Source organism: Scatophagus argus, chromosome 1 (assembly GCF_020382885.2).
Source record: "Scatophagus argus isolate fScaArg1 chromosome 1, fScaArg1.pri, whole genome shotgun sequence".
In the NCBI taxonomy this organism is placed as follows: Eukaryota; Metazoa; Chordata; class Actinopteri; family Scatophagidae; genus Scatophagus; species Scatophagus argus.
The window spans coordinates 29,700,124-29,713,205 of NC_058493.1; the positions used below are offsets into that span (position 1 = coordinate 29,700,124).

The 13,082-nt window shown below is 43.1% G+C and overlaps 1 protein-coding gene across 1 annotated transcript; it reads left to right on the plus strand.

The window, feature by feature from the left end:
* Window positions 1–6,017: 6,017 nt before the first annotated feature.
* Window positions 6,018–8,119, plus strand: LOC124064314 (chymotrypsin B). Its single transcript, XM_046398660.1, has 7 exons — window positions 6,018–6,478; window positions 6,621–6,724; window positions 6,825–6,904; window positions 7,110–7,191; window positions 7,269–7,449; window positions 7,569–7,702; window positions 7,836–8,119. The coding sequence occupies exons 1-7, from the start codon at window positions 6,427–6,429 to the stop codon at window positions 7,995–7,997; spliced, it is 795 nt and encodes a 264-aa protein (XP_046254616.1). The 5' UTR covers window positions 6,018–6,426; the 3' UTR covers window positions 7,998–8,119.
* Window positions 8,120–13,082: the final 4,963 nt, after the last annotated feature.

Consider the following 13,082-nt stretch of genomic DNA (forward strand, 5'->3'; position numbering starts at 1 on the left):
CAGGTGGTTGCGCTCACACCAGTCCACAAAGTCCACGATGACTGACCTGTACTCCGTCTCATTCCCCTCAGACACACAGCCAACAATGGCTGAGTCGTCAGAGAACTTCTGGAGGTGACATCTGCTGCTGTTTTAGGTGAAGTCCAAAGTGTAAAGAGTGAAGAGGAAAGGTGAGAGTACTGTTCCCTGGGGGGCCCCCGTGCTGTAGACCACCACCTCAAACACAGTTACACAGTCTCACATACTGTGACCTGTTAGACTTAGACTTAGACTTTCTTTATTTGTCATTTGGATTTTCATCACAAACGAAATTTCGGTACAGTGGCTCAAGCATAGCAGGAATTACCGACATATTCTTTTTAAAAGAAAAAAAAAGTAAAAAATATAATATATACACACAATAAATATGCAGTAAAAGGTACTTGAAAAATGAGGTATTTTGTATAAAAACTCAGTCAGCATATATACATATGTAATTATTATTGCACAGTGAGTATTTGTAATAAATAGTACTTTTGTAGATGTACAGAATATAATGTATGTATATATATAATAAGAAAGTAAGAAAGAAAGTGACATATTTTGTCATTGGAGGGAACTCACTCCAACGAAATTTGTGCTCTGCATTTAACCCACCCAAGTGACGTGCACACACACAGCAAACCCGGGGCAGTGGGCGACCGCGTGCAGCGCCCGGGGAGCAGTGGGGGTTAGGTACCGTGCTCAAGGGTACCTCAGCCATGGACACCGGGACGGTGATGAATGTTGGTGAGGTAGTCGATGATCCAAGCAGTCAACTCCTTCTCTCTCCAGCTTCCCTCTCAGCAGCACCGGTTGAATTGTTGAATGTGCTTGAGAAGTAAAAAAAACATGATTCTCACAGAGCTCCCAGCACTCTCCAGGTGAGTCAGCACCCGGTGCAGCAGGTAGATGACAGTGTCATCCACCCAGATTTTTGGCCTGTAGGTAAACTGCAGCGTGTCCGTCGCTGTACTCACCACAGAGCAAAGATGACTGAGGATGAACCTCTTCATGGTCTTCATCAGGTGGGAGGTCAAGGCAACAGGTCTGTAGTGGTATGACTCCTTGGGGCTCCTTAATCCTGAAACAACAGCAAAAAACTGTAAAAACCTCCAGGACTGAACCTTCAAACTGAATGAGACATCAACTTCATTCATATCCACACTTTCAGATGTCGTGCACTGTCTTCATACACTGAGAATCATCATTAAAATCTGTGCACACTCCTTTGATATGCATTCTGTTTCCTCACACAACAAGTCCACTTTAAACAAAGTGTTTAAACTCCTGAAGCCTTAAATGAATCATTAGAGTTCATCTCTCCTGACGTGTTCCAGCACAAAGCAAACTAATCAATAATAAGAAGTCAATGCAAAGATGAGGACAGACACAAATTCATCTCTACATTACTAACCTGTGAATTACATGCAACTGTATGTGCAATAGTGAACAATTTAATCTTGTCAGGCAACTTCCTGCTCTTACCATTTGCTATGCAAATACAAGTAAGATGCAGCACTCTTCTTCTTTTTAGTATATCATTTGTATTCCTGTGTAACATTTGTATTTACATTTGTATATTTTGGATAACTTATATTTTGTAATTTGCAATTCCGTTGTGCCTACAGCATGTCTGTTGTTGTTGTCTGGAGCCACTTATCCTCTGGGAGGGAGCTCAGAGTTCACTTTTAAATTTTTGGGATTAAAAAGTGAATTTATCTTCACTGTCACTTATCAGCCTGAATCACAGGTTTAACTGACGTCACTCACCTGGTGTCACCTGCTGGCTTAAGGCAATGGGGTAGACTCGCACAGATACACACACACTGTCTCACACACACACACACACACAGAGCAGGATCGGACTGTTTAACTATGAATGGACTAAATATCACCCCCTGTAATCAGACAGCAGTTACTGCAGCCAGGCCTGTTTGACTAAAGAACAGCTTCTTTCCCTAGAACAGGGGTGGCCAACCCGCGGCTCCCGAGCCTCATGCGGCTCTTTAACTAGTTTCATGCGGCTCTTCAGGAGCTTTCACATGACATGCGTCAAATATGCTTGGCTGGCGTTGCCATTTATTCCCCCTACGGCTAGATGGCACGCTGACCAGGTAAGCCTGTTTGAGTGACGTGAAACGCGCGACGAGAATCTTTGGCGCAACATCATTTGCGTTGTAAACAATTTCCGTCAAGTTGGTCGACATGCTGTGTCACTTGGACAGACTGAACCTGACCCTGCAGGGTAAGTTAAAAATGCTGCCTGACCTGGTGCAAAGTGTGTTTGCGTTTGTCAACAAACTAAAGCTGTTCGAGGCGCATATTCAAAAGGGAGATTTAACGCATTTTCATACTATGCTAAAAGCCAGTGAGCAAGTCACCAGCACCGCCCTGAAAAAGAAAAGAGACAGATATGCAACACTGGTTGCAAACCTACACGAAAGCTTTGTGACCCGGTTCTGTGATCTACAACTGAAAAGACCACAGATTACGTTCCTCGTTGACCCATTTAATGCGGAGACAGACTGTTTGAAAGCCCCGCTCGTCACAGATGCGGCTTCGGCTGAGTTGGAGATGATCGATCTTTTTGAGGAAGATCAACTGAAAGCTGTTTTAAGGGAAGGGACCATCGAGTTCTGGAAAAGTGTGCCAATGAAAAAATACCCCAACATCAAACGGGCTGCGCTTAAGATACTGTCAATGTTTGGGTCAACGTACGTCTGCGAGTCTGTGTTTTCTACCCTGAAACACGTGAAATCAAAGCATCGATCTGTTCTGACTGACACTCATTTGAAAGAATTGCTTCGAGTGGCAACAACAGAATACAAGCCAGATTTGAAGAGGATTGTTCAAGATAAGGACTTGCTTGAACTGAGTGTTTGTGTGTGTGAGACAGTGCACACAATGTTAACTGTTGAAAATAACTAATATTATCATGTTGGTGTGGTTATTTTAATTAAATCTGGCTGAGCAGAGGTCTGTGTGTGCGTGCCTGTGCCTGCATACATGATTAAGGAATGGGATGATGTTCATGTGTTCATGTTGCCCATGTGTATGATGTGGCTCGTTGCAGTAACGCAGAAAAAAAAGTGGCTCTTAGTCTCTGACTAGTTGGCCACCCCTGCCCTAGAACAAGAGCACATTTAACTCTAACAAACACAAACACTGATTATTATACTGAAATAAGTAAACTTATTCTGGTGCAAAATTGATTGATTTTTCTTAATCTCACTGTAGTCTGTAAAGTAACAATACAGGCTTTCTATTTCTGTTTTCTATTGAAGTTCCATCTGATCGAATCCATCTGAAATCAATCAAACAATAAAACCATCAGCGTATCCTTAAATTACAAAGGAGATAACAAAAATAACAAAAATTATATACAGTATATTTATTCAGTTCCATAGCACATGGTGAGGATGAAAGGAGGCCTGTGTCCCTGGCTCATCATTAGTCCACGTGGGACCATCAGCAAACCAACAGCTATCCACCTGAACAAATGAAAAATCAAACCGACCACTGACACCCCCCAGCCCCTCACAACTCACACACACACACACTCTTTCTCTTCGCTCTCTCTCTCTCTCTCCCTATAAAAACGCATGGCCATCTACAAATGTATACCTCCACTATGGCCAAGCACATTTATACAGATGAATATGTATACTATGTATACAAACCTTTTGCATTTCACTATTTATCATTGTTTTATTCTCTTTTCTTGCGTATATCTGCTGCACCAGATGCCAAAACAAATTCCTCGTAGGTGGAACCTACCTGGCAATAAAAGTTTTTCTGATTCTGATTCTGATTCTGACCTGCGACTCCCTCACGTCATGCGAGCCCGTCCTACCTGTCAGGTCTCACGGCTCAAAACAGTTAAGATCCAGTTTCATCTTAGACCAACACTGTCATAGAATTCATCAAATGTTCAATCAAACAATCAATCAATCAATCAATCAGTCAGTCAACCAATAAATCCATCAACCAAGTACCTTTTTAGTCCCAGATCCACCAAACACTGAGGTCTTCCATCTGACTCTGTCAGCTGATTAAAGAAATGTTTTCACATATGATAAGATAAGATAAGATAATCCTTTATTAGTCCCATTACTGGAAAATTACAGTGTTACAGCAGCAAACAGGATATAGAGGGTGCAAAGCATGCAAGAATAAGGGAAGGATGAGCATTCAGAAAGAATAAACTAGAGTCTTTACACTAGAGTCCCTCAAGTTATGATTAGTGGATGGATTGATTATTGTACCGATTTGTTTCAGGAAAAGACTAAGTATGTAGGTACTGATCCTAGTAGTCGTGTTACATGAGTAAAGATTATTGCATGATTATTATTACACATGTATTACTGCATGGGTCTGGTGTGACCATTTGTCCCATTATTGCACAAGATTTATGGTCCAGTTAACACATTCAACAGCTTAAATGTCCAGTCTATCAGCTGTGCTTGTTGTGGAGTCTGACAGCAGGGGGCAGGAAGGAGCGGCGGTACCTCCTCCACACAGAGCGGGTGTAGCAGTCTGTCACTGAAGGAGCTGCCCAGTGCTGTCAGAGTGTCCTGCAGGGGGTGGGAGGGGGTCTCCAGCATGGACGACAGCTTGGCTATCGTCCTCCTGTCACTCACTTCATCCACTCAGTACAGGAGGCAGCCCAGGACTGAGGCGGCCCTCCTCACCAGTCTGTCCAGCCTCTTTTTGTCCCGGGCGGAGATGCTGCCTGCCCAGCAGACCACACCATAAAAGATGGCTGATGCCACCACTGAGTCATAAAGGCTCCTGAGGAGTGGACCCTGTATTTCAAAGGCCCTCAGCCTCCTCCAGTCTGCTCTGGCCCTTTTTGTACAGGGCGTCCGTGTTGTGAGTCCACTCCAGTTTATTGTTGAGGGGAACGCCCAGGCACTTGTAGGAGATGACTCTCTCAATGTCTGTTCCCTGGATTCACTCTGTCTCTGTGTATCTCTGCTCAATGACACTGAAATATACAACATAAGATGGAAATGACATCACATGAAGATCTATCACAGCATAAAATATCAAATGGAATCATTTCCTGTCTACAAACACAGAAGCCTAAGCTGAGTCTTAAAAAGACGAAATACAGAAATTAGCCTGTGTGTGAGTTACATTTAAAGGATTTAATGAATTAAATGTAATAACACTGAAACAGCAATTTGATCAATTTTCATTATAACAGTCAGGTTTACATTCTTACCTGATAATCTAAATCTATATTTTGTGACCAAAATATGATTTTACAAAGTGAGTTCGTGTTTCATGACTAATCCCACACTGGAACAGCTAAACAGTTTGCTGACTGTACACAAAGTGTTATCAGTGTGTCAACATGTTACACATATGTAGTCTTTCAGTTATCATGGGAAATTTACCATTTGGTCCAATCCTCTGGTGAGAATGTGACGAGACAGGGACGTCTGTTTAAAATTTAGTTCATTTAATAAATGCATGATGTTTTTATAAAAATGGTTCATGTTAACCATACATAACATGAAGATAATGGAACGATATTTCAAGAACAAATATATATAGTATGTATATAAAAAAATAAAATGTGTATCTCAGCTGACCAACAGAAACTCGTATTGTGTTGTGTTTTCTATCTTCTCTCAAGTTATCTTGGTCAAGCATGTGGACAGCATGTTTCCTTTACTCATTTGTTAAACTTGTTTCAGTTATGTGAAATAAAATTCCTTTCACTCAGTTAATCCCCTACGTGCTTCGTTATGTGTGTTTGCCTCCACAGCTGAACTCTAATGCCATCAACAGGGCTATGGTTAGTGTTTCATGTGTTTTTTAACAACACGATGACTCCTGCAGAGTTTTTATCATCATGAGGAAAACTTTTAATTAACGAATTTAAAAAATATTAATGCTGAATTAATAAAATGTGTTCATATCAGGTAGTAGTGACTCCAACATACATTTATTGTGTTTGTTCAATCACAGGTCAAAGTGCAGTAAGTCAATCAAAATATTTTATATTAGGAACAAGAAAAATTAAATTTTCAATTCAATTCAATTCAAAAATGCAATCATCATCATGAAACAATTTAATTTGGTTTGATTTTGGCTAAATATTTTGTGTCTGTTATTGTTGCATCACTTCATTTCTACATTCAGCAGGTAAATAAAGTTTAGTTTGGATATCGGTCACATGTGCCAACTGGTTTCTGTTTACTGCTGCCATCAATATGAATTTTTGGCCAATCAGGTCAGTCAGCGTATGACTCGTGAGAATGCTGATGTCGCCTCAGGTCTGATAAGCAGTTGGCAGCTAAGCTGGACAAAGCAGAGAGCTCTGATTGGCTGATGTTTGGCAGGGTTTGGGGTTAAAACAGCAGCTCAGTCCTTCAGCTCATCATCATCGACACCATGGCCTTCCTCTGGATTGTCTCCTGCCTCGCCTTTGTCAGCGCCACCTATGGTGAGATGCACACACAATGTTTAAATGAAAGTTTTCAAACTTTGGGTGTTTTCTGAATTCTAACTGTAGTCAAAGCACCAACGTGAAGTTTGAGTTTTGAGCAGAATCATCCTTTAAAGTCTGTTACCTGTCATCCTCTCAGGGTGTGGAACCCCTGCCATCCCTCCACAGGTCAGTGGCTACGCCCGCATTGTCAATGGTGAGGAGGCAGTGCCTCACTCATGGCCCTGGCAGGTGTCTCTGCAGGTGAGTCAGCTGACCACAACACAAAATGTTGCTCTTCTTCTTCTTCTTTTTCTTCTTCTTGTGCTGTTCATTGACTGACTTCAGTTTGTTTTGCTCTCAGCAATCCAACGGCTTTCACTTCTGTGGTGGATCACTGATCAACGAGAACTGGGTGGTGACTGCTGCTCACTGCAACGTCAGGTCAGTTCAGCCCCCGTTAGGTCTTGCTGAAGACGTGTTAGGAGACACGAGTATCTAGATGTTGAATTAAGATTTAGATGATCACCTCTGTACAACTGTGTTAATTTACAGTTAAGCTGAGTAATGTTTGATGAACAATATCATGTTTCTCTGTGGGATATGAGCGAATTGGCCCTCTAAAGCCCTCCTTCCTGTTTCCTGTCAGGACTTACCACCGTGTGATTGCAGGAGAACATGACAAGGGTTATGGCTCCAATGAGGACATCCAGCTGCTGAAACCCGCTAAGGTAAGAACCGCCCATCAGCCAGTCAGCTTTCAGAACACACCATTCCCCCCCAGCTAACTCCTCCTCCTCCTCCTCAGGTGTTCACTCACCCCCAGTGGAACCCCCGTACCATCAACAATGACATCGCCCTCATTAAGCTGGCCACCCCTGCCCGCTTGGGCACCAACGTGTCCCCCGTCTGCCTCGCCGAGTCCAGCGATGTATTCAGTGCTGGTATGACCTGCGTCACCTCTGGCTGGGGTCTGACCCGCTATAACGGTGAGACTGCTTTTATTGTCTAGAACTATTTACTTGAGACTCTGGGTTCAGGTCAGACTACTTTTACTCTGAAGAGGGAGGAGAAAGTATGTTTGAGTGTTCTGTGTTGCCTCCCACAGCTCCCAATACTCCCAACAAGCTGCAGCAGGCAGCTCTGCCACTGCTGTCCAACGAGCAGTGCAAGAGACACTGGGGCAGCAACATCTCCAATGTGATGATCTGTGCTGGAGGAGCTGGAGCCACCTCCTGCATGGTGAGGTCCCACCTCTCTCATCTGTCTCACCTTCCATCACAGTGTCACTTTGCTGGACTGTTTTCACTGATTTAGTTTATCAGACATCTTCATCATGAATTTATTCATTTATTGTTTGTTTTTTTTTTCACAGGGTGATTCTGGCGGTCCTCTGGTCTGTGAGAAGGACAACGCCTGGACTCTGGTCGGTATTGTGTCCTGGGGAAGCAGCCGCTGCTCCACCTCCACCCCAGCCGTCTATGCCCGTGTCACTGAGCTCCGTGACTGGGTGGACCAGATTCTTGCCGCCAACTGAACCCTCAGAGGTTATACTGCCACTGTGGAGGGCAACCAATGAACCGCCCCAAACCAAGCTGTAAATCCCACCTCAGTGTGTAGCCAGTGAGTGGTAATAAAAAAAGCCCTGAACATCAGCAACTCTGTGTCATTTGAATGTGTGTCCTTTAAGCAGAATCTCATGTATACAGGCAGTTTAGCCTCAGCTGAGAGAAAATTTAGTAGTTGGCTCTTAACTTCATCTTTTTATAACCGGCACTGTTTCAAAGAGGTTTTCATCAAACAGACAGAAAATATAGTTTCAAAGAGTAGAGAGGAATGTGTTTTAGCAACAGTAAGGTTCAGGACAGGGATAAAAACATTTGATGTAAAGTAAAATTCTCGCCTGTGTCAGTTCTTTGCAGACCCATTTTCTCAGGGTTTCATACAGTCAGCAGGGGGCAGCTTAATTCTTCAAAAACAAGGCACAGCTAAGTGTCATGGAAGAGGTTTCTGTGGTCAGGCTCAGAGGCTCCATGGTTCCACTCCATAAGGAGGCTCCTGTCTTTCCCAGAGAGCCTCTAACTCCAAAGCTTTAGGACCTTCCTGAGCCACCTGGACTGAGCAGACACCCAGCAAAGAGCCCTCAGCCTGGGCATCATCACTACCAGTCCTGCTGCCTCCTCCAATAGCCTCAGACTCAGAGCCCACCAGCTGTTACAGTGCTGCAGATGTCCATTCTTGTCCCATAAACATGTGGCTCCCTCAACAACTACTGCAGAGAGTTTGAATGTTCACATCTTATAAAACTAACTAACTTCTTCAAACCTTTATTTATTATAGATTCTTCTCTGCATTTAACCCATCACTGATTGAACACACACATGCAACATGCAGTGAAACACACACAAAAAAAAGTCCAGGGAGCAAATTGGGGGGTTAAGTGCCTTGCTCAAGGGCACATCAGCCAGCTAATGGAGGGGGAGAGAATTGATTAATCACTCTACCACACCCAAATGTTTCTTTCCTGCCAGTCCGGAGGAGGGGGAAAAAAAACAACAGAGCAACATCCAGTCCCAGTGTTTACACATCTGAGAACACAGCGAACCACTTCTTACAGACCTGTCAGACACCTCTGGAAAACTGTAATCTAGAAGTGGCTCTCCTGCTGACCAGGTAGATGAGGGCCCGCCCTCTTCTCCTTGGATGAATACAACACACACTGTGTGACCCAAACAGTCCCAAGAAAAGTTAAAAGCTACGAAACCTGATGAAGTATGTCAGGCGATACCAGAGTAGACAAGGTTGTTAAGCACAAGCACCTCCACACCTGAGGAAACAACCTTTTCCATTTAGATCATTTTCATTCAGTTGTTCCAGGATCATGGGGAGAATTTCACTTTCTTTGGTTGTGAGACAGGACTAAAACTAAATCACTTGCCTTCTCACCCGCTTGGACTCCAAGTCTGGAGGAAACAGTTAACTACCTTTATTTCAGGCTACAGGAAAAAACTGGAACAATCTCCTATCTCTGTGATGCTCTGGATCTCACCTGTACTTTGTACTGTCAGTACCTGTCTATACCGCAGTTAAAGCCTTTTTTTAATTAGAGGATTTCAGTGTATCCTTGACTTCCTGTGGACTCAGTTATGGTTTCCATTTCCAAATTGTAAGTCTGCAGGTCTTCTAGCGACCTGGTGTGAAAAACTGTGTGCTGCTGAGACAAGAGTTTGGATCCAGTCTTTCCACAGTCCCACCACAGTCTGAGACGGGCGAAGTTACTGTTCCACTGATGTACCACCTTATATGCCACTTAGGAAAAACTTACTTTTAGAAAACAGAAACATCAGAACAGAGAGAGGGGAGAGAGTTTTGGTATTGGAGAGTATTAGAATGACAATGACAGTATTAATAATAATGATTTTGATAGCAGTAATAATAAGAACATAGAAATATAACAGGCGGTAATAACAGTCATCAGTGTCAAGCAGGACCACAGCAGGAAGTCCAACCATGATCCACGGAATCCTGAGAGATGAGCACAAGCACAAGGACTCCAGGGAAGAAGCTGAGTTAGTAACCTGTATTAATGGGACATAAATGTGTGCAGAAGGAAAGTTAAGTCAAGTCAAGTCAAGTCAACTTTATTTGTATAGCCCATTTTTACAAGTAGTTTGTCTCAAAGGGCTTAACATAACATCAGCAACATCCTCTGCCCTTCGACCCTCACATCAACTAAGGAAAAACTCCCAGAAAAACCTTTAACAGGAAAAAATGGAAGAAACCTCAGGGTGAGCAACAGAGGAGGGATCCCTCACCCAGGACGGGCAGACGTGCAATGGATGTTGTACAGGCAGGAAAACAGTTAACAACATGAGAACAACATTACTAAAAAGACAAGTAAAACAAAATCTCAACTGTTTAGTTTCACTTTTTGCTACCACCTCAATATGATTTTAACATTTCACAAGACTGAAATTATAATAATGAAATTATAATGAACTGCTGTAACATTCATGTATTTTTTATGTGCTGTTGAAAATCAAGATCCTATCAGTTCAATTTCGACCCGTAGGGAGAACCACCCCGCCGATAGTTGGTGCACGGAAGAATGACAGGCAGATGTCAACAGTAGACATTGGGTTGGTCATAGAGCTGCAGTTCAACATGAAGATCTGGATGGAGAGATACCTGCAGAAAGATACAGAGAGAGAGAGAGAGAAAGGGAGGGAGAGACACAAGACTACGAGGAGGACTGGACACACAGTTAGTGACAGAAAATAATGAACTGCATGTTAATCTGACGAGGGGAGAGGATAGAAGAGCAGAAGGAGGAGGGGAAACTGCTTGGTGGATCATGTTTGTGTCCCCCGGCAGCATAGGCCTATAGCAGCTTAGCTATGATAGAGATTTAAAGATTAACAGTTAGTCAGACCTATTCTACCTGTGGCTATATAGCATGAGGTGAGTGTAACTATGCCTACCAGCCCTACACACTTTATTTGGTGCTAACTATATGCTTTACTAAACAGAAAGGTTTTAAGTTTAGTCTTAAAAGTGGGTTAGAGGATCAGAGAGAAGCTCAGTGCATCATGGGAGATCTCCTGCAGTCTAAGACCATAGCAGCATAACTGGGGCCATCCTAAGCCAGCCCTAACTATAAGCTTTATCAAAAAGGAAGGTTTTAAGTCTACTCTTAAATGTAGAGAGGGTGTCTGTGTCTGTTGAAACCGGATGATGCATGCATGCATGCAATGAACCTAGTGAGTAAAACATATAAAGTTTAGCTGTTATTGTACAGTGTGATGGCATGTGGCAGGAAAGATTTCCTGTATCTGTCCCTTCGACAGCGGAGCTGTAGCAGCCTGTGAGAGAAGGTGCTCCGCTGTCAGAATCAGAATCAGAATCGTCTTTATTGCCATGTAAGTGAAGAGGTTTCATATTACTAGGAATTTGTCTTGGTGATTGGTGTATACATAGAACGCAAGAACGAGTGACATATAATAGTAGAATAAAATAAAATAAAAAACTGAACTGAAAACTGAAACTGTTCTTGTGGCATAAGGTTTTGGTCCGAATGTCCAGGGTGAGAAGGGTCAGCTGTGATCTGACCTGCACGCCTCAGAGTCCTGGAGATGTACAGGTTTCTGGGAGATGGAAGGCTGCAGCCAATCACCTTCTCAGCAGAGAGCACTGCATGCTGCAGTCTGATGCTTGTTCCTGGCGGTGGCCCCAGCGTACCACACGGTGATGGAGGAGGTGAGGATGGACTCAATGATGGCCGTGTAGAACTGAACCATCATCTTGACTGGCACCTTGAGTTTCCAAGGTTCTGTCTACTGTGTGATGGAGGAGGTGCTGTTCATTGTCCATGATGGATAACAGTTTGTTCAGCGATCTCCTCTCCACCACGGTCTCAAAAGACTTCAGCCTGAGACTGAGCACAGAGCCAGCCTTCTTGATGATCTTATCAAGTCTGTTAGCGTCGCTGGCTCTGATGCTGAAGCTCCAACACACAACAGCAGAGAAAATGGCAACAACAGACTGGTAGAAGATCCCCAACATCTTGCTGCACTCCCAGGTATCTGTAGTCCTCCACCTCCTCCACCACCTCCCCCCGATCTGTAGTGGCCGTGAAGGCGTCTTCTTCCTCCTGAAGTCGATCACCATCTCTTTGGTCTTTTGACATCAAGTCTCAGGTGATTCTGTTCAGACCACTCTGCAAAGTTGTCCACCAGTTCCCTGTACTCGTCCTCCTCTCCCTCTCTAATATGTTATGTCTTTAATGCATGTCTGAAGTTTGGTCAGCTGAATGACTTCATCTGGTTTCATCAATAAATATAATTGTGTGTCATCTGCATAACAGTGAAAGTGTTTTGAGTGTTTCCTAATAATATCACCAATGGGGAGCAAAGGGTGAATAGTATTGGTCTGAGCACAGAACCTTGGGGGAGTCTGTGATTAACCTTAGTGTATAAAGAGGATTCATTCTGATTGCGATCTGATAAATAAGACTGAAACCAGCTTAATGCACTCCTTTTAATGCCAATTAAGTGTTCCAGTCTGTCCAATAAAATATTATGGTCAACAGTATCTAATGCAGCACCGAGGTCTAACAATACAAGTACAGAGACAAAAGGCAAGTAAAAGATCATTTATGACTTTGACCAATGCTGTCTGTGTGCTATGATGAGCTCTAAAACCAGACTGGAAATCCTCAAATAAACTATTACTATGTAGAAAGTCACATGGCTGATTGGTGGCTGTTTCCTCAAGGATCTTGGAGAGAAATGGAAGGTTAGATATTGGGCTAAGGAGAGGTTTGACTACAGCTACTTTAAAGGACTGCGGTATAGTCTGTTATTAGGGACAGATTAATCACATCTAATAGACAGGTACTAAGTAAGGTTAAAACTTCTATGAGCAGCTTAGTTGGGATGGGGTCTAAGAGGAATGTTGTTGGTTTAGATGAAAATATGAATGAATTTAGCTGATGAAGGTCAATGGGAGAAAAGCAGTCAAGATAATTATCTGGTTGTACTGCTGTTTTTAAGGCTCCAGTGTTTGAAGGTAGATCAGTACCAGGTGAGGTCTGCAGATGTTGAATTTTGGCTCTAATTAAAAT

Bases quoted from the DNA above. Each gene is read 5' to 3' on its own strand.
- LOC124064314 (XM_046398660.1), top strand. From the start codon at position 6,427: ATGGCCTTCCTCTGGATTGTCTCCTGCCTCGCCTTTGTCAGCGCCACC. The intron at 6,479-6,620 runs GTGAGATGCACA...TCATCCTCTCAG, and splicing joins CTTTGTCAGCGCCACCTATG to GGTGTGGAACCCCTGCCATC. The intron at 6,725-6,824 runs GTGAGTCAGCTG...TTTTGCTCTCAG, and splicing joins CCTGGCAGGTGTCTCTGCAG to CAATCCAACGGCTTTCACTT.